This window comes from Dipodomys spectabilis, unplaced genomic scaffold (genome assembly GCF_019054845.1).
Source record: "Dipodomys spectabilis isolate Male_0828 unplaced genomic scaffold, ASM1905484v1 ptg000108l, whole genome shotgun sequence".
Lineage (NCBI taxonomy): Eukaryota > Metazoa > Chordata > Mammalia > Rodentia > Heteromyidae > Dipodomys > Dipodomys spectabilis.
Genome location: NW_024870785.1, coordinates 6,237,105 through 6,263,373, shown reverse-complemented (window position 1 = coordinate 6,263,373; position 26,269 = coordinate 6,237,105). Strand labels below are relative to the sequence as shown.

The 26,269-nt window shown below is 48.0% G+C and overlaps 4 protein-coding genes across 6 annotated transcripts; 2 read left to right on the top strand and 2 right to left on the bottom strand.

The window, feature by feature from the left end:
* The first annotated feature begins 1,837 nt into the window (after nucleotides 1-1,837).
* Mfap1 (microfibril associated protein 1) lies at nucleotides 1,838-11,301 on the top strand. Its single transcript, XM_042687838.1, has 9 exons — nucleotides 1,838-2,035; nucleotides 2,424-2,643; nucleotides 3,676-3,805; nucleotides 5,061-5,248; nucleotides 5,847-5,955; nucleotides 6,055-6,215; nucleotides 8,307-8,466; nucleotides 10,453-10,542; nucleotides 10,627-11,301. The coding sequence occupies exons 1-9, from the start codon at nucleotides 1,957-1,959 to the stop codon at nucleotides 10,807-10,809; spliced, it is 1,320 nt and encodes a 439-aa protein (XP_042543772.1). The 5' UTR covers nucleotides 1,838-1,956; the 3' UTR covers nucleotides 10,810-11,301.
* Nucleotides 11,302-12,802: 1,501 nt separating this feature from the next.
* Hypk (huntingtin interacting protein K) lies at nucleotides 12,803-13,944 on the bottom strand. The gene is made up of 4 exons (XM_042687534.1): nucleotides 13,735-13,944; nucleotides 13,401-13,456; nucleotides 13,097-13,148; nucleotides 12,803-12,960 (listed from the first exon to the last, which is right to left on the bottom strand). The coding sequence occupies exons 1-4, from the start codon at nucleotides 13,894-13,896 to the stop codon at nucleotides 12,865-12,867; spliced, it is 366 nt and encodes a 121-aa protein (XP_042543468.1). The 5' UTR covers nucleotides 13,897-13,944; the 3' UTR covers nucleotides 12,803-12,864.
* Nucleotides 13,945-13,957: 13 nt separating this feature from the next.
* Nucleotides 13,958-21,679, top strand: Serinc4 (serine incorporator 4). 2 transcript variants are annotated; one of them, XM_042687530.1, is made up of 11 exons: nucleotides 13,958-14,595; nucleotides 15,535-15,702; nucleotides 15,874-16,052; nucleotides 16,503-16,582; nucleotides 17,354-17,447; nucleotides 18,609-18,820; nucleotides 18,991-19,086; nucleotides 19,171-19,297; nucleotides 19,641-19,713; nucleotides 20,147-20,195; nucleotides 20,348-21,679. In XM_042687530.1, the coding sequence occupies exons 1-11, from the start codon at nucleotides 14,494-14,496 to the stop codon at nucleotides 20,503-20,505; spliced, it is 1,338 nt and encodes a 445-aa protein (XP_042543464.1). In that variant the 5' UTR covers nucleotides 13,958-14,493; the 3' UTR covers nucleotides 20,506-21,679. The 2 variants fall into 2 exon arrangements, with proteins under 2 accessions (XP_042543464.1, XP_042543465.1); XM_042687531.1 differs by lacking the exons at nucleotides 13,958-14,595; nucleotides 15,535-15,702; nucleotides 15,874-16,052; nucleotides 18,609-18,820 and having other exon boundaries at nucleotides 16,066-16,582; nucleotides 20,348-20,501; nucleotides 20,667-21,679.
* Nucleotides 21,680-21,804: 125 nt separating this feature from the next.
* Serf2 (small EDRK-rich factor 2) lies at nucleotides 21,805-23,565 on the bottom strand. 2 transcript variants are annotated; one of them, XM_042687532.1, is made up of 3 exons: nucleotides 23,497-23,565; nucleotides 22,831-22,939; nucleotides 21,805-22,147 (listed from the first exon to the last, which is right to left on the bottom strand). In XM_042687532.1, the coding sequence occupies exons 1-3, from the start codon at nucleotides 23,501-23,503 to the stop codon at nucleotides 22,084-22,086; spliced, it is 180 nt and encodes a 59-aa protein (XP_042543466.1). In that variant the 5' UTR covers nucleotides 23,504-23,565; the 3' UTR covers nucleotides 21,805-22,083. The 2 variants fall into 2 exon arrangements, with proteins under 2 accessions (XP_042543466.1, XP_042543467.1); XM_042687533.1 differs by having other exon boundaries at nucleotides 21,805-22,170; nucleotides 23,497-23,518.
* Between the last annotated feature and the right edge of the window lie 2,704 nt (nucleotides 23,566-26,269).

Here is a 26,269-nt window from a genome sequence, read left to right as displayed (position 1 = left end):
CCTCAGCACCACATAAGCAGAAATAAATACAGAATAATAAAACAAAAAACGGGCCCCAATGGCTCACGCCTGTAATCCTAGCTATTCAGTAGGCTGAGATCTGAGGACGGCAATTCGAAGCCAGATGGATGTAGGCCTTGAGACCCTTATCTCCAATTAAGCACCAAAAGAGCCTGAAGTGGAGCTCAAGTGGTAGAGGGCTAGCCTTGAGCACTAAAGCTCAGGGACACACGCACACCCTGACTTCAAGCCCCGGGATCAGCACCTTAAAAAAAAAAGAAAAAAAAATCCTAAACCAAGCCAAATGGTATTCAGGTCTATGTATAATTCCAGCTGCTCAAGAGGCAGAAGCTGCTTCAGCCCAGGAGACGGAAACCAGCTTGGACCACATAGCAAGACCTCGTCTCAAAACAACAACAAAAAAACCTATCCACAAATACCCTTAAAGTCCTTTCCACCTCAAACTGCCTCCTTGCTCACTAGATGCCGCGCTGTTGCTTACCTGAAACAAACTGATTTCATTTTCAACCAGGATCCAATTTTACAACCAAGATGAAATACTTTTGAGTTAATCATTAAGAACACATTCACACCACCTTCCAACACCAGCTACCCGCAGAATTTAAGCCACTCTTGGACTCAAAAAGTACTAAATATTTCGCAGTGTCTTGCACTCCAGTACTAGTATTGAACTTTAGAACTACGCTCATTGTATCTCTCCTCTCCCCCACCACAGTAGGAATAAAAGCCTCTGGCTAGTAAAATGTATTGACTTTCAATCAGCCAATTTAATTTTATTCAGTGTAACCCAGCTGTAAGTTTAGAGACGGTTCTGTAGAATCACAAAGGGAATTTTCTAAGAGATCTACCCTGTAGGGCCTTATTCTCGAAGTTCTTGTTTTTTTTTTTTTTTTGGGTCCGGTCATGGGGCCTGAACTCTGGGCCTGGGCGCTGCCCCTCAGCTCTTCAGCTCAAGGCTAGCACTCTACCACTTGAGCCACAGCACCACTTCCGGCTTTTTTCTTTTTGCCTATGTGGTGCTGAGGAATCGAACCCAGGGCCTCATGCATTGCAAGGCAAGCACTCTACCACTGAGCCACCTTCCCAGCCCCTCTCGAAGTTCTTAAAGACCTCTCAAGTTAAGCTTCTTGAGGACACAGAACTTCAACACTATTCACACGTCTTCCAAAACCCTAAACACGGTACATACAGGGACTAAATAACTAGAAAATTAACATGAGAACTTTTCCAGTCTGGAATAGCCGTTCCCAAGAAAGTGGAAGACATGTAAGGTCTAGGGTTTGGCTCAGGTAGTTCGAGTACCTGACCAGAAAGCGCAAAGTCCTGAGTTTTCATCTCCATTATCGCCACAAAAATAAAGAAGGAAAAAAAAAACCCGAATAACTGAATGAATGAGTGAACGTCTGCACAGGTACTAGAAGGAATCAAAGCTCCTGGGGGGGGGGGGGTTGGGGAGGCCGGACTTTGTGCCAGGCCTCGAAAAGTTTCAGACCCTGGCTGGCCTCCATTCCCGCTACTTCTTCATCCAGTGCTTTCACTCTATTCCTTCACGTTCACTTTGCACCACCATCACTATACCCCGTTCTTCTCGGCCTCACAACAAGGATAACAAGGGAACCTTTGCATTCGAATCTTGCCAGGAACGAAGCGACCGGCAAACCTCGCGCGATTTGGAACGCGAGGCCCGCCGGGGCACACGCCCAAGGGACAGCTTGAACATTAGAAACAGCGGTAGCCGCCTCAGCGGTCCTCCGACATCCCACAATCCTCGGCTGAGACACTTCCGGTTTCTCTAGCTTGGGCGTACGTAGTCTCCGCCAGCCGCGCCGCCGCGTCGGAGTCGCCGCCGGGCGAAGCTGTTGTTGTCGTTCGTGGCCGTTTGTTTATTGTTTTGGGGACTAGTCAAGAGTTTGGGGAACCGCCGCCGCCGCCAACATGTCGGTCCCCAGCGCACTCATGAAGCAGCCACCTATTCAGTCGACGGCTGGGGCCGTCCCGGTTCGCAATGAGAAAGGTACGGTGCTCTCCCCTCATCTCCATGCCTTCCTAGGCCGTGCACGCCAGCGCCCCGGCCTGCAGCGCCCCAGCCCCCCATTCTTCCACCTGACGCCTTCCCCCCGCCCCCCCCCCCACAATTTGTACCCGGTCGCGTTGCCTAGGGGTCGTGGAGGGCGGGGGTGGGGGTGGACATCTCTCCTGATCTTGTTCCTGTATCCTGTCTGCCCTCACCTAAAAGAAGAACCCCCTCTTCCCTTGGGTCTCCACCAGATTCGGTGGACTAGCATCATGGATGCTATGGAAATGAATGTGGACTGCATGCCCTGTTGAAGGTCCCAGGTGGGGGCGGGGGGGGGGGGGAGAGGGAGGGAAAGTTACTGGAACATGTTATCATTCTTACGCAGGTGAGATTTCGATGGAGAAGGTGAAGGTGAAGCGTTATGTATCTGGAAAGAGGCCGGACTATGCCCCTATGGAGTCCTCAGATGAGGAGGACGAAGAATTTCAATTCATTAAGAAAGCCAAAGAACAAGAAGCAGAGCCCGAGGAACAGGAGGAGGACTCATCTAGTGACCCTCGTCTGCGGCGCTTACAAAACCGCATCAGTGAAGATGTGGAAGAGAGGTAATCACTAGGGTTTTGTTTCCCTAGACGTGACCCTCAATAACAGCTCATGCCTGGATGGTGCCTACTGTGTGCAAATACACTTTTTTTTTTTTTCTGCCCGTACCGGAGCTGAACTCTGGGCCTGGGTGCTGTCCCTCAGCTCTTCAGCTCAAGGCTAGCTCTCTCTACCACTTGAGCCAAAGTGCCACTTCCAGTTTTCTGAGTGGTTTATTGGAAATAAGAGTCTCAGGGACTTTCTTGCCCAGGCTGGCTGATCTCGATACCTCTGGAGTAGCTAGAATTACAGGTGTGAGCCACTGGTGCCCAGTTCTGACATTTTTTTCTGTGTGTGTATTGGTCATGGGGTTTGAACTTTGGGCCTGGGCACTGTCCCTGAGCTTTTATAATCAAGGTTAGTGTTCTTACCACTTGAGCCATAGCTCCACTTCCAGCTTTTCTAGTACTTTATTGGAGATAGTCTTACAGGCTTTCCTGCTCAGGCTGGCTTTGAACCTTTGAACCATAGTCCTCAGATCTCAGCCTTCTGAGTAGCTAGGATTACAGGTATGAGCCACACCAGTACCCAGCCTTTTTTGTTCTTTTCATTATTATTATCATCATCGTGTGTGTGTGTGTGTGTGTGTGTGTGTGTGTGTGTGTTTTGCTAGCCCTCTACCACTTCAGCCATAGTTACATTTCCAGCTTTTTGGTAGTTACTTGTGAAGAGTCTCACAGACTTCTTTGCCTGGGCAGGTTTCGAACCATGATCCTCAGATCTCAGCCTCTGGAGTAACTAGGATTATAGGTGTGATCCACTGGCAACTGACTGCATTTTTATTATATTAAGTAGTTGTACAAAGTAGTTAACATTCAACAAATCAGTTTGTTTGACATTCTTGCTTAGTTTGTTCATCTGCAACTCAATTTCATCTCAGTATTTCTGTTTTAATGAAAGCAATGGTGTCAGAGGGCTCTGCAACTGAACAAATGTGGTTGATAATTCTTTTTTTCTGTGACATTGGTGTTATACTCGAAGGTCCTATGTTTCAGATTGGCTAGACATCGGAAAATAGTGGAACCTGAAGTGGTAGGAGAAAGTGACTCTGAAGTAGAAGGAGATGCTTGGCGGATGGAGAGAGAAGATAGCAGTGAAGAAGAGGAAGAAGAAATTGATGATGAGGTAGGATAAAGGAAAATAATTTTTCTCAGGTACCAAAAAATACTTTTTTTTTTTTTGGTCGGTCGTGGGGCTTGAACTCGGCCTGGGCGCTGTCCCTCAGCTCTTCTGCTCAAGGCAAGCGCTCTACCACTTGAGCCACAGTGCCATTTCCAGTTTCTGAGTGGTTTATCAGAGATAAGAGTCCCACAGGCTTTTCCTGCCCAGACTGGCTTTGAACCGTGATCCTCAGGTCTCAGCTTCCTGAGAAGCTAGGATTACAGGCATGAGCCAGAGGTGCCAGGCTAATTTTTTTTTTTGGGGGGGGGGGGGGAGGAGTCCGGTCGTGGGACCTGAACTCTGGGCCTGGGCGCTGTCCCTCAGCTCTTCAGCTCAAGGCTAGCACTCTACCACTTGAGCCATAGCACCACTTCCAGTTTTTTCTTTTTTGCTTATGTGGTGCTAAGGAATCAAACCCAGGGCCTCAGGCATGCAAGGCAAGCGCTCTACCACTGAGCCACCTTCCCAGCCCAGGCTGCCTCATTTTTTAAGACACAAGATTATTATTCCTATATGTTACAAATAAAACTGAAAATAAAATAGTGCTAAATTGCACTAATTGTCACAATTCATTGAGCTTTTTTTAAAAAATGGTGCTGGTACTGGTACGTAGGGACTTGAGCTTATATTTGGCTTTTGTACTCAAGTGCTGTACTACTTGAGTCATAGCTCTATTTCCAGCTTTTTGCTACTAACTAGAGATAAAGGCCTCAGACTTTTTTGCCTTGGCTGTCTTCGAACCGTGATCCTCAGATCTCAGCCTCCTGACTAGTTAGGATTATAGGTATGAGCCACCAGTGCCAAGCTTGCTAAGCTTTTTTTTTGTGCATTGTGGGCTCGACCTCAGGGTCAAGAGCTCTTTTGTTTAGGGATAAGTGCTCTACCACTTTGAGCCATGGCTCCACTTCTAATTTTGGAGTGGTTAATTGGAGATAAGAGTCTCATAGAGACTTTTCTGCCCCAGCTGTATGTATTTGAACCACAATCCTCAGATCTCAACCTTGTGAGTAGCTGGGATGACAGGTATGAACCATCAGTGCCTGACTTTTGTTGAGCTTTATAAGGAAAAAAAAAGCCTTACTAGGGGTTGAAGCTATATAACCCAGCTTGTAGTTTAGCATGTACAAGGCTTTGGGTTCAATCTCTAGCACCAAAACCAACAAAACCATCTTAGAACTCTGTTTGAATAACTAGCCTGGATGTATGTATGCCTTAATAGGAAATAGAACGGCGCCGTGGCATGATGCGTCAGCGAGCACAGGAAAGAAAAAATGAAGAGATGGAAGTCATGGAGGTAGAAGATGAAGGACGTTCTGGCGAAGAATCAGAATCAGAGTCTGAATATGAAGAGTATACAGACAGTGAAGATGAGATGGAGCCTCGCCTTAAGCCAGTCTTCATTCGAAAGTAAGTTCTTCATACGCCACATCAGAACGCACAGTAGTTTTCTGGCCTCACTGAAAGCGTCTTTTCAAGCAGGCACCAGTGGCTCATGCCTATAATCCTAGAGTCTCAGGAGGCTGAGATTTGAGGATCACAGTTCAAAGCCAGCCTGGGCAAAAAAAAAAAGTTTATTGGAGACTCCTGTCTCAAGCCACCAGAAAACTGAAAGTAGTATACATGCGATGGGGGACGGGACTGGACGGGACAGAATAGACAACCACATCTTTTCTATCCCACGTTCCGCAGAAAGCCTGAGTTTGTTTTGCACATCTTTCTAGTTACCTATCAGTCTGTGATATATATATATAAAAGCACAAAATTAAGCTTGAAGAACTAATGCCTTGAAATCCTACTACTTACCAGTCTAGTAGGTTCCATGTATAGACAGTATTTGAATGGAATTTTAGTCCTCTGAAGACCTGAGATGACTCTTGGCTTTGACTGTTTGCAAATAATAGAAACAAAGACTGTTTGGTTTTGTCTTATTTGGATGGGACTATGCATAAGGGGACAGAGTTCCATGGTATGGGCTTTGGGCAATTAACAGACCTCTGTGATGCAGGAAGGACCGAGTAACAGTTCAAGAGCGTGAGGCCGAAGCACTAAAACAGAAAGAGCTGGAGCAGGAAGCTAAGCGCTTGGCTGAGGAGAGACGCAAATACACACTCAAGGTAATAGGAGTGGTTATGAAGATTACTTAATGCAAGGATTTGTGTAATGAGGTTTGTCTATCAAGGAAGCCTTAATACTGAAGTATTCTCCTTACCCAGATTGTAGAAGAGGAGACCAAGAAAGAGCTGGAGGAAAACAAACGGTCCCTGGCTGCACTGGATGCTCTCAATACTGATGATGAAAATGATGAGGAAGAATATGAGGCATGGAAAGTTCGAGAACTCAAAAGAATCAAGAGGGACAGAGAAGACCGAGAAGCGTGAGTAACAGGACAGTAAATCTGTCCCTAATGGACAGATTTCCAGAAGGGCAGCCTTGAGGTCCAGCACATAGTTTATTTATTTTTTTTATTTTTTTTTATTTTTTTTGGTCAGTCGTGGGGCTTGAACTCTGGGCCTGGGCGCTGTCCCTCAGCTCTTCAGCTCAAGGCAAGTGCTCTACCACTTGAGCTACAGCACCACTTCCGGTTTTCTGGTGGTTTTATTGGAGATAGGAGTCTCACGGTCTCTCCTGCCTGGGCTGGCTTTGAACCGCGATCCTCAGATCTCAGCCTCCTGAGTAGCTAGGATTACAGGCGTGAGCCACCAGCGTCCGGCTCAGCACATAGTTTAATATAGGAGTTCCATTCGGTTTCCTGGAGGTTCTGGCAGCTGAGCAAGATTCCCATTCACTGAACATTATGATGTAATTAGGGGAGAGAAACATAGTTTTGTCAGTGTTTCTCTGGGATAGTGCTAGCCAGTGCTCATTTTAGTTTCCCAGTAGACACAAAAATGACTGTTAACTAGTCATCACTGTTGCCTAACAACCCAGCCTAGAATCAAGTTACTGAAACAACTTTTAATTTCTCTCATTTTAGAAGTTATCTGAACAGTTACTCTGATTTTACCAGAGCTCCCCTATATAATGCCTCCAAAAGGGCAAATGCAGAATCTGGCAAAGTCTCCAGCTGCCACATACTTATGGTCAAAGCAAGTAACAAACCAGCACAGGCTCTATGGGCTACAGTAATAGACTCTCTGGGAAAGAAAAGGGAGCATGCATATTGTGAGGGAAAGAATTTTTGGCACTTATGTAATATGCTCCATTTACAATGTTAAAGTTCATTTCTTAGCTGGGTGCTGGTGGGTCATGCCTATAATTTTAGCTACTCAAGAGGCCGAGATCTGAGGATCACAGTTCAAAGCCAACCCTGGCAAGAAAGTCTGTGAGATTCTTATCTCCAATTAACCACCAGAAAACTAGAAGTACAGCTGTGGCTCAAAATGGTAGAGCACTAGCCTTGAGCAAAAGATTTCAGGGACAACACCCAGGCCCCAAGTTCAAGCCCCACAACTGACAAAAAAAAAAAATTCATTTCTGAGCCAAATAATCCATTTCTGTAAAGGATTAAAGAAAAAAAACTAATCTGATCATCTCAGATTACAAAGGAAAACTATCGATAGATTAAATGTGCTCAGTTCTTTTGGAGGGAGAGCCAGTCCTGGGGCTTGACCACAGGGCCTGGGTGCTGTTCCTGAGCTTTTGTGTGCAAGGCTAATGCTCTACCACTTGAAACATGGCTCCACTTCCAGCTTTTTAGAGGTTAATTGGAGATAAAAGTATCACAGACTTTCTTGCCGGGGTTGGCTTGATCCTCAGATCTTAGCCTGAGTAGCTAGGATTACAGGCATGAGATACACCAACGCCTGATTAGCCTCAGTTTCTGATATTCATATCTTTTCAAGAGCCCTTGAATCCTTTCACATTAAAATTATGTGTATATACATACTTGGGGAAATGGTGTATTACCCCTTTTCCAAAAGAAAAGGTTAAAAAATCACTATAATTAGGGCTGGGAAGGTGGCTCAGTGGTAGTGCGCTTGCCTTGCATGCATGAGGCCCTGGGTTCGATTCCTCAGTACCACATAAGCAAAAAGAAAAAAGCCGGAAGTGGCGCTGTGGCTCAAGTGGTAGAGCGCTCGCCTTGAGCTGAAGAGCTGAGCAACAGTGGCCAGGCCCAGAGTTCAGGCCCCACAACTGGACCAAAAAAAAAAAAAAAATCACTATAATTAATGATGATTATGTGGTAAGTTTCCACTAGGAGCAGCAACAAAGACACCGTTATTATCAAGTAATATTTCTGAACCTCAGAAATGCTAGAAACAACTTCTAAGTTTTCAGTAACAGATCAAGTAAACATAATGAGGGTGAACTCAGCTTTTGTTTATTGAACAACTGATCTTAATTCCTTACAGGCAGACTAGAATTGAAGAGGGTAAACTGAATGGAAATAGAGATGTTGTTTTGAGACAATTGGACCTTTCTGAAACTGAAAATAGACTAATATATAGTTCTGCTTTCTGGACAGACTTGAAAAGGAGAAAGCAGAAATTGAACGCATGAGAAACCTGACTGAGGAGGAGAGGCGAGCTGAGCTGAGGGCAAATGGCAAAGTCATTACCAACAAAGCTGTTAAAGGCAAATACAAATTTTTACAGAAGTATTATCACCGAGGTGCCTTCTTCATGGTAAGTGAAAATCCAGTGGGAAAAACACAGAAGCTTTTGAATTCTCTTTGTCCCTGGATAGAAATAACCTCGTTGAGCAGGGCGCCAGTGGCTCATGCCTGTAATCCTAGCTACTCTGGAGGCTGAGATCTGAAGATCATGGTTCAAAGCCAGCCCAGGCAGGAAACTCCATGAGACTTTTTTTTTTTTTGGGGGGGGGGGGGGGAGTCCAGTCGTGGGGCCTGAACTCTGGGCCTGGGCGCTGTCCCTCAGCAATTCAGCTCAAGGCTAGCGCTCTACCACTTGAGCCACAGTGCCACTTCCGGCTTTTTTCTTTTTGCTTATGTGGTGCTGAGGAATCTAACCCAGGGCCTCATGCATGCAAGGCAAGCGCTCTACCACTGAGCCACCTTCCCAGCCCCTCCATGAGACTTTTATAGCCAATAAACCACTGGAAAACCGGAAGTGGTGCTGTGGCTCGAGCAGTAGAGTGCTCGCCTTGAGCTGAAGAGTTCAAGCTCCACAACCGACCAAATAAAAGAAAAGAACCTCATTGAATGTTACTTCCACTTGCCTTTAGTCAGCCTTTCCATTTGCCCTTTGCTATTATTGATGGCAGTACAGTTTGAACTCAAGGCTTTCTACCACTGGAGGTAAGTCCCTACCTCTGTTTGTTCTGTTTATTTTTTAGGTAGTCTGGTTAGCCTGCACCATGACTATCTATACTTCCTGCTAGGGTGACATGCACATTACCACACCATCCAAGTTTTTAATTGAGATGGAGTCTCATGAACTTTTTTGCCTAAACTAGACTTTAACCAGTTTTCCCAATCTCAGCCTCCAAAATAGCTAGGATACCAAGCCTGAATCACTACCCAGCTTTATTTGCTTTTGCCTTAGAATATAAATTCAGTGAAAAGCATTAGCAACTGGATTGTAGAAGCAGCAGTCAGGAGCAGCAATAGTTCCATTTTACTCAGCCTGTAGAAATAATGGCATACAAATGAAATCTACCTAGATACCCAAGTAATTAGGTTCTCAAAACTATGTAAGTAGCTGGGCAGTGGTGGCTCACACCTGTAATCCTAGCTACTTAAGAGGCTGAGATCTGAGGATCCACGGTTCAAAGCCAGCCTGGGCAAGAAAGTCCATGAGACTCTTATCTCCAATAAACCACCAGAAAACTGGAAGTGGCACTGTGGCTCAAATGGTAGACTGCTCGACTTGAACTGAAGAGCTGAGGGACAGCGCCCAGCCCCAGAGTTCAAGCCTCACGACCGACCAAAAAAAAAAAATATTTCATAAGCTATAAATCAAGCTCTGCAAGTTGCTGTACAGTAACTCATGTTTGGGTAGAAAACTCCAAAAGCCTCCATCTCCCAAAACAAGCAGCTAAACAAAAACAGCTGAGGGTCAGAACCTAGGCCCCAAGTCAAGCCCCAATACTAGCACCAAAAATAACCAGCTAAAAGCTGTTGTAGGCAAGGCTCAAGTTAAAGAGTATCAGCCCAGCTAACAAGACAAGTGTACATGTGAGGACCTGAGTTCAAAGCCCCATACCAGCAAAAGAAAAAAGTATAGGATGTGGCAACTCACTGAATATACCCAGAGTAACTCAAATTTTGAGTCTGGGTCATTGATAGAATGCTAGTCCCATCAGAAGCTTCCAATTTAGATTGGAGAAATGATTTTTTTTTTTTTTTTACTCCAGATGTCCCAATAAAATATCCAAGGTACATATACAAATCAGAAAATTTAGAATTGAAGATTTGAGAGGTCTTTAGCATTGAAGTCACATGAGCAAATAAGCACAGTGAGTGCCATCCTTCAAGTATCGATACTTGAGAAGGAAAAACTATAACAGGAAGATGAATCTCATCTCAAGTAGTCAGTTCAGTTGTCTTGAAGAAAGGCTCAATACCCTCTGCTTCCTTTATGCATTATACTTTAATATATTTTCCATTTAAATACTTGAGAAATAAAACTAGACTGGTTTCTTTTCTACAGGATGAGGATGAAGAAGTGTACAAGAGAGATTTCAGTGCACCAACTCTCGAGGATCATTTCAACAAAACTATCCTTCCTAAAGTCATGCAGGTAAGGGGACCCTTGTTAACAAAGAAAAACATTGAGGGCTGAGGCATATTTGCTGCTAAAACTCATCATCCATTCTTCCCTCAGGTCAAGAACTTTGGACGTTCTGGTCGTACCAAATATACCCACCTTGTGGATCAGGACACCACTTCCTTCGACTCAGCATGGGGTCAAGAGAGTGCCCAGAACACTAAGTTCTTTAAACAAAAGGCAGCTGGGGTACGAGATGTATTTGAGCGACCATCGGCCAAGAAGCGGAAAACCACCTAAGATCCAACTATTTCTTCCAACTGTGGACACAAGAAGTCTCAACATCTGGTCCTTGATTTTCTTTTACCATCATTTATATGGTTTTTGTATGCAGCCTGCTGGAATAACTGCCCTACTGTGCTTTTGGGCCGCCCAATCTTTGAAGGTGTTTTGTGTGGTCTGGACTCATATTGAGAAACCCACAGAAAAGTACTATCCAGATAGGCTTATAGACTTCCCACTAAAGACTTTGTGAGAAATCTTAGATTTCTCTGTGTGACTTCCCAAATTTACTTGGGACTGTTTCAAGTTTCTTTCTCTAGCACCTTCACTTGGGTCAGTGAGCATGCAAGTAGACAGGGCATTACTTCTACCTGAGGGTTAGGAGTAGTTATTAATCTATGCTCATTGAAATCTATTCTGCATTTTTGGGTAGTCACCTTTTCTAAGTGAACATACGTTTTGGTCCATTTGATGTGTATATGTGTGTCAAATAAAAAGAATCACACACTAGGAATGTTTAGCATACTGGAAAAATGTGTAAACTGACAAGGATTAACTATAAAAACAAAGTAAGTACTGATGATTCATGCCTGTAATCCTAGCTACTTGAGGCTAAGATCTGAGGATCAAGGTTCAAAGCCATCCTGGGCAGCAATCTGTGAGACTCTTGTCTCTATTTAACCACCACGAAGGCCAGAAGTAGAACTGTGATTCAAGTGGAAACAACCGACCAAAAATAAAGTTCAGGGGCAGTGCCCAGGCCCGGACTTCAAGCCCCATGACCAGCATTTTTGTTTTTTTAAATGCTGAAGCCGGGCGCTGGTGGTTCACGCCTGTAATCCTAACTATTCAGGAGGCTGAGATCTGAAGATGGAGATCCAAAGCCAGCCCAGGCAGGAAAGTCCATGAAACTTTATCTCCAATAAACCACCAGAAAACTGGAAGTGGCGCTGTAGCTCAAGGTAGAGAGCTCGCCTTGAGCTGAAGGACAGCACTCAGGCCCAGAGTTCAAGCCCCACGACCAACAAAAAAAAAATGCTGAGCACTATCGGCTCACTAGCTACTTAGAAGACTGAGATCTGAGGATCACAATTCAAAGCCAGCCCGGGTAAAAATCCCCATAAGGTTATCTCGTGATCCACTCAAAAACCAGAGATGGTGCTGTGGCTCAAAGTGGTAGAGCACTAGCCTTGAGCAAAAGAGCTTAGGGACAGCACCCAGGTCCTGAGTTCAAACCCAGCGACCAATTTTAAAAAAAAAAAGGAAATTGAAGCTATGGCTCACAAAGTCTCAGCTTTGAGAAAAAAGGCTAATAAGCAAGAACCTGAACTCAAGTCTTGGCATTAGCACCAAAATTTTAAAACGAGAACAAGGCTTTAAAATTATTTAGGTGAAGCATCATTGCATTTGAATGTTCATTCAGGCAGGTACTAGTCAAAAGCTTTTGCATGCACCAGCTCATCAGTTCTTACATGTTATAATTTGTTGTAATTTTGTAATTAAAAAAAAAATACACTATTATACCCATATTCCCAGTTTAAATACATAAAACTTTTTAAGTATTTGTATAAAGGTATCTGTTCAATTTTTTTCATGTACTGAGGTTTATACTTACACTAGCCAGGTACTCTATTACTCCCATTTCAAGTACTGAAATTCTAATTCATTAGATTTTAGACTGAAAACGCTAGTCTCTATCCTGGAGACCTGAGCAAAAAGTGGTACACATCTGGAATTCCAGCACTCAGAGACAAGCTTGTGCTAAATAGCAAGACATAGTCTCAAAGCAAAAGTTAAATGCAAAAGCTTTTCTGGAGACACCTACCACTGGGTATAGTAACTCTTCTGACTCCAAAGGTACATTGCATACTAAAGCTACACATGCCTTAGACTAGCCTGGCACTGAACATCTATATCTGAACATAAAATACTTTACTTCACATAGATTGATTGAAGGGTTATTGAGGACCACAAACTGCAGTTATACTCCTACGAAATAAAGTAGCTGATCCAAGATAAGAAAAAAAGTTTATTGCAATAAGTTAATCCAGAAAATGTCTAAGAAAACACCTCTCAGTTGGTTAGGGCAATAAGAGCTTCTACCACATTGCCCATGTGTTCCCGCAAGCTCCTCTCTGCTGCTGCTCTAGAGATCTCCATCTCTGTCATCTGCAAGAAAATGATCGATGTTATCTCAGTTTCCTCAGAGCCGTGACATGCCACCCAAATCTTGGCCCCACTTGGTTCAGAAACACGAAATAAGCAAAACAACCTCCCGTCCATATGCTAGTTAGACATTACTCACTATCAACTCCAGATCTTCCTTTTTGATTGTGACCTTTGCCAATTCCTTCTCCCTGAAAATATTTATGTGCATTAGTCCTTGTTCTTTACACCATTAACTCCTACCTGGCCTTGGAAATAAGTCTAGACAAACATTACAAAGATACAAGGAAGGAAAAAAAAATGCAGGCTTTCCTTCCACAAAGTTGTAAGCCCTAGAGTTGGCACAAGAATTGCAGATGGTATGGCTTAACAATGGTGACTATTTTTGCTGGGGAGGGAGGGAGCCTCGGGCTGACGAGGCTGGCTGAGTGTTTTAAACTTACCGCTCCTGTTTGGCTTTCTGCTCCCGGGACCGTCTATCTCCGATGACGGACATGGCCTACAGGAAAGACGGGTCTGGTGGCTGGGGCTCCACTCCCCGCAATTCCCAACGATGCATGACGCCGGGGAGGGAGGAAGGCAAAGGCCAACCAAACCAGCGGTGCTGCACGCGCTCAGGACCGCGCGTGTCGCCGGGCGGCGGGGCCGCGTGGCACTCGGCGCAGGGGGGCTCGGCGCCAGCGCGCGGCCCTCCGCGCCGGGGAGCGCGGGCTCCCCCCCCCCGCAGGCTGCGGCCCGGCGCCCCACGCCCGCTCGGACGCCCCCGGCCCGCCCTACCGTCTCCAGGTTGGAGCTCTGGATCTCCTTCTCCTCCGCGTAGTCGGTGACCCGCTCCAGGTCCGCCGCACCGCTGTCATGTTTCCGGGGCTTCTCGGGGGGCCGCTCTGGGCCGCTGGTCTCGGTCTCCAACTCGAGCTCTACGTCTCCCTCGGTCGCCATCCCGCTCTCACCGCGCCTCCACAAGAGCCCGCCCCTCGCGACAACTTCCGGTTAGCACCAACTTCCGCCCCTGAGGGGGCGGGGCCGGCGCTGGGCCACACCCCTACGCCCGGGCTCCGCAGGCTTCCACCCGCAGGGCGGTGCACCTTCGTGCCCCTTGAGGCTTGAACTTCATGTTTTCTGAACGGTCTTCCAGACCGAACCTGAACCACTCCAGACCACCTCAGCGCACAGCCATCCCTCTCCACCACCTAGGAACAACCCACCTCCCCAAGTCTGGCCAACCAGGATGTAGGACTAATCCTAAACCAATTAAGAACGTTAATCCCTGAGGCCGGATCTGCAAACTCCCTAATCTCGGGAAGAGAGCCCGGCTGGGCCCACTCGCAGCCCCCTGGAAGCAGCGAGCACCTTCACTGGGGCGTGTGCATTTACCACTTCCTGGTGATTGGTGTGCTCATCTCCTCGTGTCCCCATTGTGCCTTGACTGGTCGATCAGCTCCAGCAAAGCCAGCAGTCTAATGGGCTGAAGTCGGAGGCTGATACTTTCTCAACTACATTCCATCTGGTGGACCTAGGCCTCTTCCTGAGACAAAGATGGTGGATGCAAAGGCAGTCACTGACCATGGCACCCCACAGGCCCTGGCACAGCAGCGCAGTGGAGTCAGCAATGTCATAGTGAAAACACCCTTCTATCAGGTGAGAGGGTATTTGGGCAGAAAACTTAAAAGCTCCTTTCTGAAAAGCTGGGAACTATATGGCTGAAGCTGAGGAAAATTTGCAGAAGCCAGTATCTGCAGCCTTTTCTCTATTGTTCCTTTGTCTTTATTTATTTAGCCAGTCCTGATTTCAGCCTGGGAGCTGTCCCTGAGCAGCTTTTTTTTGCTCAAGGCAAGAGTTCCACCACTAGAGCCACAGCACCACTTCTGGCTTTTTCTTAATAGTTTACCGGAGGTAAGAGTCTCACTAGGGCTGGGAATGTGGCTTAGTGGTAAAGTGCTTGCCTAGCATGCATAAAGCCCTGGGTTCAATTCCTCAGTACCACATAAACAGAAAAGGCCAGAAGTAGTGCTGTGGTTCAAGTGGAGGAGTGCTGGGCTGGGATGTAGCTCAGTGGCAAAGTGCTTGCCTAGCAAGTGCAACATCCTGGGTTCGATCCCCAGTACCAAAAAAGAAAAGACAAAAATCAAGTGGAGGAGTGCTAACCTTGAACAAAAGAAGCTCAGGGACAGTGCCCAGGACCTGAGGTCAAGCCCAGGACTGGAGGAAAAAAAAAAAAAAAACCTCACAGACTTTCCTGCCTGGGCTGGCTTCGAACTTCAATCCTCAGATCTCAGCCTCCTGAGTAGCTAGGATTACAGCGTGAGCCACCAGCACCCAGCATCCTTTTGTCTTTTTTGCCTCAGCAATGAGTAAACTTCTTCCTTGTTCCCAACCTTACAGCTCAATCCTGCCCTCAGTCCTTGTATTGAAAGTCCTGCTAGTGGTCAGTGGAAGGCAATCCCAAATAGCTCGAAATTCCTGAGCAAAAGAAAGGGAAATATCCGGAATTCAGCCTCATGGGTTAACCTCACACGAGTCAATGTATGCCCTTCCGAAATTTTCCAACTTGTTATCCAGCATTTGCTGTATCCCTAGGTGTCCTGCTGTGGGCCTGCTACTTGTACCAGCTGCTGCCACCTTTGGCGGCCCTCTCTCACCACGTCTACTTGGAGCCGTCTATTCTACACCCTCATCCATATGGGGGCCTCAACAGTTTGCTGCCTCCTGCTGTCAAGGACAGTGGTGGAAAAAGTCTGGGGCAAGGTATAAAGATATAAAGTAGGAGGGGGCTGGCTGCAAAGTGGGCAGAAGAAAAACTAATAAAACAGCAATAGATTTGGATTTGGGGTAGGAGACAAAGGAGGACCCAGCAGTGAGTAGATACCTATTTGTAATGATTTGCCCTGCCATTTCTCACACATCCTCCCCCTCCAGATCCAGATGCCCTCAGCCTTCTGTGCCCACCTGTTTGGCCACCCTGACTGTCCAGTGCTCAGTGGCTCTGGGGCTGTGTACCGAGTATGTGCAGGAACTGCTACCTTCCACCTGGTGCAAGCTATCCTGCTGGTCCACCTCCACTCCCCCGCCAGCCTACGGGCACAACTGCATAACAGGTTTGTGTGTACTCTTTGGGTGGGGAGGAGACAGAGGAAGAAAGTACACACAAACTGAATAAAGGAAGTTCCACGATGAAGTAATTGCACTGTCAAAAGACAGAAAACAGGTTTAAGTCCCTGCTTCCGCTGGACTTACTGAGTGGCCAGGAGCCAGATACTTACCCTTTTGTAGCTGCTTCTGTCTACAAAGTGGCGATAACAATGGTGTTATTATATGCAAACCTTTTATGACGTGTAAAGTGTTGCTCAGATATTATTCAGGTGTCTTTGAGTTAATTTGGAAGTGAATATTCCCAGACCCTCTCACTAGGAGCTGGCTCCTTTCCCGTACTTAGTATTTTCTTCTTTGCCCTCATCGTCTAGTTTTGCTTTCCTCCTTTTCCCATGGGCATTCTTCACTCTTGCTTTTTCTTCTGAATCTAGTTTTCTTCTCCCCCACCAAACCAGCTTTTGGTTCCTGAAGCTGCTGTTGCTGTTATGCCTCTGTGCTGTTGCCTTCTGCATCCCAGATGAGCATCTCTTTCCAGGTACTGCCCATCTCACATACCCTGACCAGCAGTAGGCTAAAAATCTCTCTAACATACTGGGCAGAGAGCCAGGTGTAGTGACACATACTTGTAATCTCAATACCCTGGAGGCTGAGGCAGAAGGATCATTAAGTTCAAGGCTAGCCTGGGTATGTTTAAAAAAAAAAAAAAAAAAAGAACAAGGTTTGAGTGGTTCACTCCTGTCATACTAGCTACTGAAAACTGGATTCAAAATTCAAGGCCAGCCCAGGCAGAAAAGTTCTTGACACCTTCTCATTTGTTATTGTAGCTACTGAAAAGCATAACACAGGTGGATCGCACCCAGGCATGAACCTGGGCTACAGCAAGACCCTATCTCAAATTACCAGCAGAAAAATGGGACTGGAGGTGTACCTTGGCAGTTAGGGCACCTGCTTAGCAAGCGTGACAGGAATTCAAATCCCAGTTCCACCAAAAAAAATGTGGAGCCAAGCATTAGTGTCTTGTGGCTGTAATTCCAGCTACTCAGGAAGTTGAGATCTCAGGATCATGGTTGGAAGCCTGTCTAGCAGTAAAGTACATGACTCGTACCTACAATAAAGTACCAGAAAGCCAGAAGTGGAGCGGTGGCTCAAGTGGTAGAACAGCAGCATTGAGCAAAAAAGCTCAAGGACAAGGCCCAGGCCCTGAGTTCAATCCCTAAAACTGCCAGGAAAAAAAAAAAAAGTGGGGAGAAAAGGCACAGTGACTGATATGCCCAGGTAATTTTTCCCACTGCTGCCTATTTTGCAGCCTGGCATTACATTGGCATCTGTGGAGGCTTCACATTCATCCTACTGCAGTTGGTGCTTATCACAGCCTTTGCTCACTCCTGGAACAAGAACTGGTAAGGGACTTATACTATAACCTTAAAGGCTCTTCCTAGGTAGGTTGACAAGTATTAGTGGATGCAGGAACACTGGGCAAAGAGCACAGTGAGTCATTGGTGAGAGCTATGGCCTCTCACTGAGCACTACCAAAAACCTCAGGAATGGGACAGGGCATAGTTCAAGTGGAAATCCCTTAGTTCAGTCTTCAGTACTGTTTAACAAAAAGCCAGGCATTAGTAATCTTACTCAAGAGACTGAGAATGAATGTCGTGGCTTGCAGCCACAAGGTCCACAAGACTCCATCCTCAAAGTAAATAGGAAAAAGCCAGGTTGGAGGAGTAGCTAGAGGCAGATCAGAGGCTGGGAATGTGGTTTAGTGGTAAAGTGTTTGCCTAGCATGCATGAAGCCCTGGGTTCAATTCCTCAGTACCATAGAAACAGAAAAAGCTAGAAATGGTACAGTGGCTCAAGTGATAGAGTGCTAACCTTGAGCAAAGCAGCTCAGGGACACTGCCCAGACCCTAACAGGGTTCAAGCCCCAGGAGAGGCAAAAAAAAAAAAAGGCAGATCATGAAGCTCTGAGTTCAGTTAGTGGTGACCAACAAAAAACAGGTGCTGCGAGGTTCACGCCTATAACCTTGGCTACTCAGGAGGCTAAGATCTGTGATCTGAGGATTGAGGTTTGACGCCAACCCTGAGCAGGAAAGTCTGAGTTTCTTATCACCAATTGATTACCAAACAGTTAAAAGTGGAGCTGTGGGGGCTGGGAAGGTGGCTTAGTGGTAGAGTGCTTGCCTTGCATGCATGAGGCCCTGGGTCCAATTCCTCAGAACCACAAAAACAGAAAAAGCCCAGAGTGACACTGTGGCTCAAGCCGTAGATTGCTAGCCTTGAACTCAAGAGCTGAGGGACAGCGCCCAGGCCCAGGGTTCACACCCATGACCGACTGAAAAAAAGTGGAACTGTGGCTCCAGTGGTAGAACATTAGCCTTCAACACAAAAGCTCCAGGACAGAACTCAGCTCAAGCCCCAGGACCCACCAAAAAAAAACTATGTTTGATTCTCAGAGACAGTGGGATAAGTAATCACACCAATCTTCTGGAGAGAGGTAGAACAGTTCATAGTGGATAAAAACAAAGAGTTGGAACCCTAAGCCACCTCCCATTTCTCCTCCTTAGGCAGACAGGTGCAGCCCAAGACTGCAGCTGGTTCCTAGCTGTGCTGCTGGCTACCACAGGATTCTACAGCTTGGCAGGCATAGGAACCATGCTCTTGTTTCACCACTACACACATCCCACAGGCTGCCTGCTCAACAAGCTGCTGCTTACTCTCAACATTTGCTTCTGTGGCCTCCTGTCCTTCCTCTCCATCACCCCTTGCATCCGCCTCAGTGGGTATACGCCCTATTATGTTCCAGATTTCAAAACTCCATTTAGTATTACAGCAAACCTCATTAGCCTTCCCAATCTCAGTAGTCTGGTACAATCTGCTTCCCTCAAGGGAGGGAGGAGAGAAAATTACCACTGCCCTATAAACTAAAGCAATACTTGTTCATCCTAGAGCAACCCCGCTCTAGCCTTTTACAAGCCTCAATCATCAGCTGCTATATCATGTATCTGACTTTCTCTGCACTGTCCAGCCGCCCTCCAGAGAGAGGTAAGGGACAAGAACTGGAATACTGGGGCTAAAACTTACTCTACTTTGTTCTTAACACCTTTCTCTTCTGTCGTCCCTCTCCAGTTATCCTTCAGGGACAGAATCATACCCTGTGCCTTCCTGGTCTGAGTAAAATGGAACCCCAAGTACCAGATACCTCAGTAGCTGTGTTAAGTGCTGCCATCATGTATGCTTGTGTGCTTTTTGCTTGGTGAGTAAAGGTGTCAAGGGGAGAGGTGTGAGCTGAGGGAGAATCCCCAGGAGAGGGAGAGATAATCAGGAGAATGTCTAGGGCCCTGGTTTACTTAAACATAACAGCAAGACTAGGAGAAAATCTCTCCATGAACAGGGACAACTTCTAAGAATAGCACTTTGTCAGATGATCTGTTTAGAGAAGACGGGGGAAGGGGGAAATGACTTGAGAATTTTAGGCTTTCAGGGCCTCATATTAACAGACAATCCTTGGTGAAAAGTACCTTCCTATAATTTATCTACATGGATTAGCTGGTTTCAACCTCTCTGAATTGACCAGCTTGAGAACTCTTCTTTCCCAGCAATGAGGCTTCATTCCTGGCTGAGGTATTTGGGCCCTTGTGGATAATCAAGGTTTACAGCTACGAGTTCCAGGTGAGGAGCCAAAGCTTAATATCCCCCAAACCCTTCCCCCAACAGAGACACACACACACACACACACAGCCTACCAACCTCTATACCCAGAATGCTCAGATTCTAGCTGCTATTACCTTTTATTGAATACCCACAATGGGCTAGGCACTGTGCTAGATACTTTACATACATAATCTCATTTAATTTAATCCTCACAACAACCCTGTGAGGTAGGTGGTATTTGCTCCATCCATTTTACAAATGGAGAAATTGAGGCACAAAAGATTAAACATCTTACCAAAGTTTGCATAGCCAGTTATATGCTGGAGCAAGAATTTGAACCCAGATAATGCCTCCACTTCTTCGCTCAAACTAATTTTTTCAAAGGGGAGTTTCCTAGATTAACATCACATTCTTTTGAAGCCATTCTAAATCAGGCTACCCTGTTTTGCAGAAGCCCTCACTCTGTTTCTGTTGCCCAGAATCGGCAGAGCCAGAGAATGGTGAGTGTCAAATGAACCTCCTAGGAACTGATAAAACTCTGTAGCCCTTAAGAGCTTATATGAGAGTAGCTGGGGGAAGAGGGAAGCAGGGCTGCGGGAAGCAGGGCTTCAGATCTGCAGCCCTGCTTCCCAATAGCTCTTCCTCTCTGCAGGCCAAAAGGGTGGCACAGCTAGGCCAGCTGACCAAGACCACCTTCCGGCAACTCCAGTACAAGCCCAGCATCTTCCCTACAGCTACTCTGCCTTCCACTTCGTCTTTTTCCTTGCTTCACTCTATGTAATGGTTACTCTTACCAACTGGTTCAGGTAGGATAAAGGTAGGCCCCAGATACTCTCCTAAAAAACCTTGCTTTTGGGGGGGGGGGATCAAAAATTCAAGATCATACCAAGGGTTGGCCATGATTGTGGGGAGGTAGAATAGTCTAAAAGCTAAGATCCTGCATGTTCTCTAACAACTCTTTGGTTCCACAGCTATGAAGGAGCAGAACTGGAGACCTTCACCAAGGGAAGCTGGGCCACCTTCTGGGTGAAGGTGGTCTCATGCTGGGCCTGTGTACTCCTCTACCTGGTATTGTTACTAGCACCAATCTGTTGGTCTCCTACTAAGAATCCTCAGCACCCTCTTATCTTCAGGCATCGCATCAGTATTAGTGGGTAAAAGCCCCCAGTCTAGGGGTTTTAACCAGCTGGGGTTCCCTTAATATTGTGCTCCCTAGTCTTGGCTTAAGGGAGCTGCCCAGCACAGCACCACAAGAGCAGAAAGGGAAATTATATCCCCTTAGATTTAATACTACATCTAAATTGGAAAAAGTGGTCAAAGACACGTTAACACTACAGACAGTATCTGACTAAATGAAGCTACCCGTTATGTCTTCATCCCAGTTTAAGAGCCTAACTCTCAAATCAGCAGCTCAGGAACCACTGCTGATCCTAGCAGACACTATGGCACCAGCCCTTTCCTGGCTCGTGGTGGGGGTGGGGAAAGACCAACAAGGACTCAAGATTGGCTTTGCCTTTGCAAATAAATAAGCAGTTCAGCCCTGGGTGCAGGGATGTAAGAAGCCCAGAACCGCAGAACAAACCAGGCCACAGGAAGAAAGGAGCACAGAGGCTATCCTAGGTTTTAGTCCTGACTCTGAGGTCAAGGGAAGTGGGAAGACAAAAACCACCTTCATTCCATGAGGAATGACAGAAGAGAATGTGAACAACACTGAGAGTAACTAACCTCAGGAAGTTGGCGAACAGCAGGACTTTTTGGCCAACTTTCAAGCAGACAAACAAACTAAGGAAGAATGAGGAAGAGAGGTATCAACTTAGGTCCTGGAGCATTCCCTCTTAGGCCCTCGACTTCATCCTGGACTGGTGTGGGGGACAAAAATCACAGAAAATAAGTCTCGATGGTTCTTAAAGGGTTCCTCTACCACATAACTGGAGTGCTTTTCTGGCCATCATAGTAAAATAAAACTCTTTTCTGTGATGTCTCACTTATTAGGTCTATATATATATATATTTCCATAATCTCAGGAGTCTAAAAAGCTCTCCCTTTCTGATGGGAAAGGGCAATCATTTCTCCATCCCCATCCCCCCAAACCCCAGTCAAACCAGGCGCTCAAGGAATTACAAAGCTACTTTTAATACTTTGGGGGTATACCCCACAGGAATAAAAAACACTGGGAAGGAGTAACCCCCTCACCCCCAAGTGTGGCCCAGGGGGAGAGAGGCTACCTGAGGGGAAGGAAGCACAAAAGGGACCCGCTGCAGACTCAGGGCAAAGGGAATGCCATCGGTGCTGGGACCTGGGAGCGCTACAGGAGGAAACTCGAGCATGGTGGGACTGGCTCCAGGCACACAGGCGAAGGGCAAGAGGGTTGGACACGAAGCCACAAAGCTACTTGGGTTCCTCCTTCTTCTCGTTTGCCTTTTTCTGCTTCTGCTGCATGATCTCCGAGTCCCTGGGGGTAGAGATGATGGGGCACTGGGAGGTACCAGAGGGCAAAAGGGACAAGATGCAAGGGGACGAAGGGCACAAAGGATGAGATAGAAGTGGATGGGACATAGTTCAGCATATGGCTGCAGTATTCCCACCCTAGGAGAACAAGAGAAATAGCCCTGAGGTTCAAAAGGCAACCCAGTCTCCGTCAGGCTGTTGCCCCAACTGGTCAGAAGTCTGGCCATACTGGCCCAAGGCTCACTATTCTGCGTGGAGTACCACACCCAGGAACACTAGTGACAAAAGTTGGGAGAAGGGAGGAGAAATGAACAGCAAGGAAGGACAAAAGTACTAGGGCAGTCACCACCTCAACTGTACCGGATCCTCAAGGATCCTCAAAGCTCCCTGCCCGTGCCCTTCAGGTCACACCCCGGGGCAATCAGAACACAGACTGCGAGGACAGGGGACCCGCCCCCCGTCCCTTCCTGTTATGGCTGTGACCTAACAATTTTGGAGAGTGGGGAGGAAATAAAACCCTAGAGGAAGCAGTGCAGTCGCGGCCCCTCACGACAAATCCGGATTCGAGCCCTGAAGTTAACTCTCTTATGTAGTCATTACCTTTGGTGAACCCAGATCTTCCCCCCCTCCTCCCCGCGTCCCATCCAGTCCCGATCCCAGCCCTCTCCCTCCCCTCCCTGGGGCTACCTCTGCTTGCGGGCGGCAGCAGAAAGCCCATCATCTCGGCGCTTTCCCTTAACCGAGTCGCTCTGCTTTTTCATATTCTTCTGGCGGGCGAGCTCACGCTGGTTACCGCCTAAGAAAAGAAGGTTGGAAGAAAGTGAGGCAACCGGGCCGCCCTGAACCCACACACACACACACACACCCATGGGCGACCCTCCTCTCCCCAACTCCAAGGCTGCAATCCCGGCCCAGCTCGGGGGAAGGGTCAAGTGGCGGGGCGGAGGAAGGACGGCCCGACCCAGGCGGCTCCTGAGAGGCGTGTTTCAAGTTTCGGGGAGGTGGGGGGTACGGACAGGTGGTGCGGGGTGCATGGACCCCAAGAGTCCCGGGGCTGGGGTGGGGGGGGGATTGGGCGGGATTCTGGAGTAGGAGGTGCCGGGCTTCCCCCCCACACCTCCCCCCGCCGGCCGGGAAGGTCGAGGAGGGCCTACGCCTAACAAGGGGTGGGGGGGTCTCCAGAAGTAGGGGTGGGCAAGGCTCCCAGTGAGAGGGCAGCGAAGGAGTGCACCCCGAGAAAGTCCTCGCTGCGGAAGCCCCCCCCCCCGGGGAGGTCAAAGCCGAACGGCTCGGCAGTCGCCCTCCGGGCGAACGGGGAAGAAAAGGGCAAAAGGCAAGGGGCTGTGTGCTCACGGGTCATGGCGACGGCAGCGGCTCCGGCCTGCCTCCTTTGCGTCCCCCTCGCTCGGTCCGACGTTGCAGGCCCCGCCCCTTTTCGTGCAACGCAACCTAGTCGTCCCCCCTCCTCCCCCGCCCCCTCACGCCCGGGCGCCGACGCCGATTGGACAACGCGAAACACGTGAGGCTCAGGTCCACGCGCGAGTCCGGGCGGAGGTTCGCGGGCGGAGCGCCAGGCGTAGGGCGGGGCTTCCTGGCTGAGGCGTTGGGCGGGGCTTGACGGGGGGGGGGGAGGGGGGAGGAGGATAAAAAAAAACTAGGCCGGGTCACGTGGGCGGCGGGGGGCGGGGGCGGGGGGCGGGGGGCGGGGGCGGGGGGCGGGGGCGGGGGGCGGGGGGCGGGTGGAGGGGTGCGGCTGGCGATGTGGCGCTGCCGTGGGCCGGAGCACGTGACGCGGGGGGGCCAAGTGACCTCACGCCGGGACAGTTTGGGGTACTGACCCACACGCACCGGAAGGAACGTGGAGGGGGGGGAGGGCGTGAGGCGGAGGGTCTGGGTGGCTCATCCGGTTCTGTTGTCAGAACTCTGGAACCGAAGTTGGCGGTGCTGCCCCGGACGGCCCATCCCCCCCCCCCCCGCCCCCCCCAGCACGTTCCCGGCGCACTTCGAGGAAACGCCACGTCACAAGTCCGCGGCGGGCCGGGCGCCGGCGGCGCCAAGCCTGTCACCCGCGCTCCTCTGGGAGGAGGCTGAGCGCTGAGGACGGAGGTTCGAAGCCCGCCGCGGGCGGGAGAGGTTCCCCGAGGCTCTCCTTCGCCAGTTACCCACCAAAATGCCGGAAGCGGCGCTGTGGCTCCGTGGTGGAGCCCTAGCCTGGAGCAAAGGCAGCTCGGGGACGGCGCCCCGGCCCAGACTGGCCGAAAGAAAGGAGGGAGGAAGGGAAGAGACCTCCACCCCCACCCCGGGCTGGGAACGGGACCCCGGACTCCCAGCGGCCACGCACCGAGCGCCCAGCCTCCCCATGGACGTGAAGATCAGAGGACTCGAAGGCTCCAGAAAGTGGGGACAGTGACCGACATTCGCTGTCTGAAGGCCTCAGTACAGGTTTCCCGTCTTAACGGGTTTGTGAGAGAAAGTTCCGGAGGACTCGAAACTAACTGTGAACTTTCCTCACTCTCACTTCCACTTATCTTCGGGCTCCTGAGATACCAGACTTAGCCTGGGGGGGTAAGCTCTCCAGATCAAAAGTTGGAAGGTAGCCCCGCGAGGAAAGTCTGGGAGACTCTTATCTCCAACTGACCTCAGACAAAACCACCTTGAGGCTGGTGGGAAGCAGAACCTCAATACCGTCCTCCTGAGCTAATATGACTGAGAATTGTTATCAGTATATCTCTGTCTGTCTCTCTGTCTGTCTCTGTCTCTCTGTCTCTCTCTCCAACAGTTTCTAAAATTTTGCTTTCTTGTATTTTTTTTTTTTTTTTTTTTGGTCGGTCGTGGAGCCTGAACTCTGGGCCTGGGCACTTCCCCCCAGCTCTTCAACTCAAAAGCAAGCGCTCTACCACTTGAGCCACAGCACTACTTCCGGTTTTCTGCGTGGTTTATTGGAGATAGGAGTCTCACGGACTTTCTGCCCGGGCTGGCTTTGAACCGTGATCCTCAGATTTCATCCTCCTGAGTAGAATTACAAGCATGAGCCACCGACACCTGGCTTTTCTTGTACATCTTATGAAAAGTGGCATAATTTCAGGGTATGTTTCTTAGTGGTTAGAGTGCTTGCCTAGCATGCATGAAGCCTTGGGTTTGAGTCCTCAGCACCACAAGAAACAGAAAAAGCTGGAAGTGGTGCTGTGGTTCAAGCGGTAGAGTCTTACCCTTAAGCAAAACAAACTCAGGGACAGTGCCCAGGCCCTGAGTTCAACCCACAGGACTGGCAAAAAGAAAAAAAGGAAAAGAAAAAAATTAAAGTGGCATAATTTTAAGCCAGCTGATATCCACATGAAATATATGCAATGTTTGGAATTTCCCACTTGATTACCACACATCAGCTAAGCCCTCTTACACCATTAACTTCTGACACTAGCTCTTCTTAAAGATACGTTCTTTTTTTTGGGTCCGGTCGTGGGGCCTGACCTCTGGGCCTGGGCACTGTCCCTCAGCTCTTCAGCTCAAGGCTAGTGCTCTACCACTTGAGCCACACCACCATTTCTCGCTTTTTTTCTTTTTGCTTATGTGGTGCTGAGGAATCGAACCCAGGGCCTCATGCATGCAAGGCAAGCGCTTTACCACTGAGCCACCTTCCCAGCCCCAGATACATTCTTTTTATTACTTAGGTTTTTATTGTTATTATAAAGATGATGTGCAAAAGAGTTACAGTTACATAAATCGGGTAAAGAGCACATTTCTTTTTGGATGTCACTCCTTCCCTCCCTCTCTCCCAGTTTTTCCCTCCCATCCCCACCCACAAGTTTTATAGTTCATTCTCAACATAGTGCCTAGTATGCACCACTGCTAAATTTGTTCCCACTTTGTCCCTCCATTTCTGTGCCTGCAGCTACCCTCCCAAAGACAAACGAACAAACAAGATTTTTTTTTTAATGAGTCACTGGGGATTCTTTTTGCTTTTGTTTGGAATCTGAACTCAGGTCTTTCAGCTTTCCAGGCAGAAACTTTACTACTGAGTCAGCCCAATATTTAGTTTATTTTGCTAGTACCAGTGCCTTGACTTCAGGGCCTTAATCTCGAGACCTCACACTTGATCACTGACACTCTACCATGCCTCCAGCCCAAC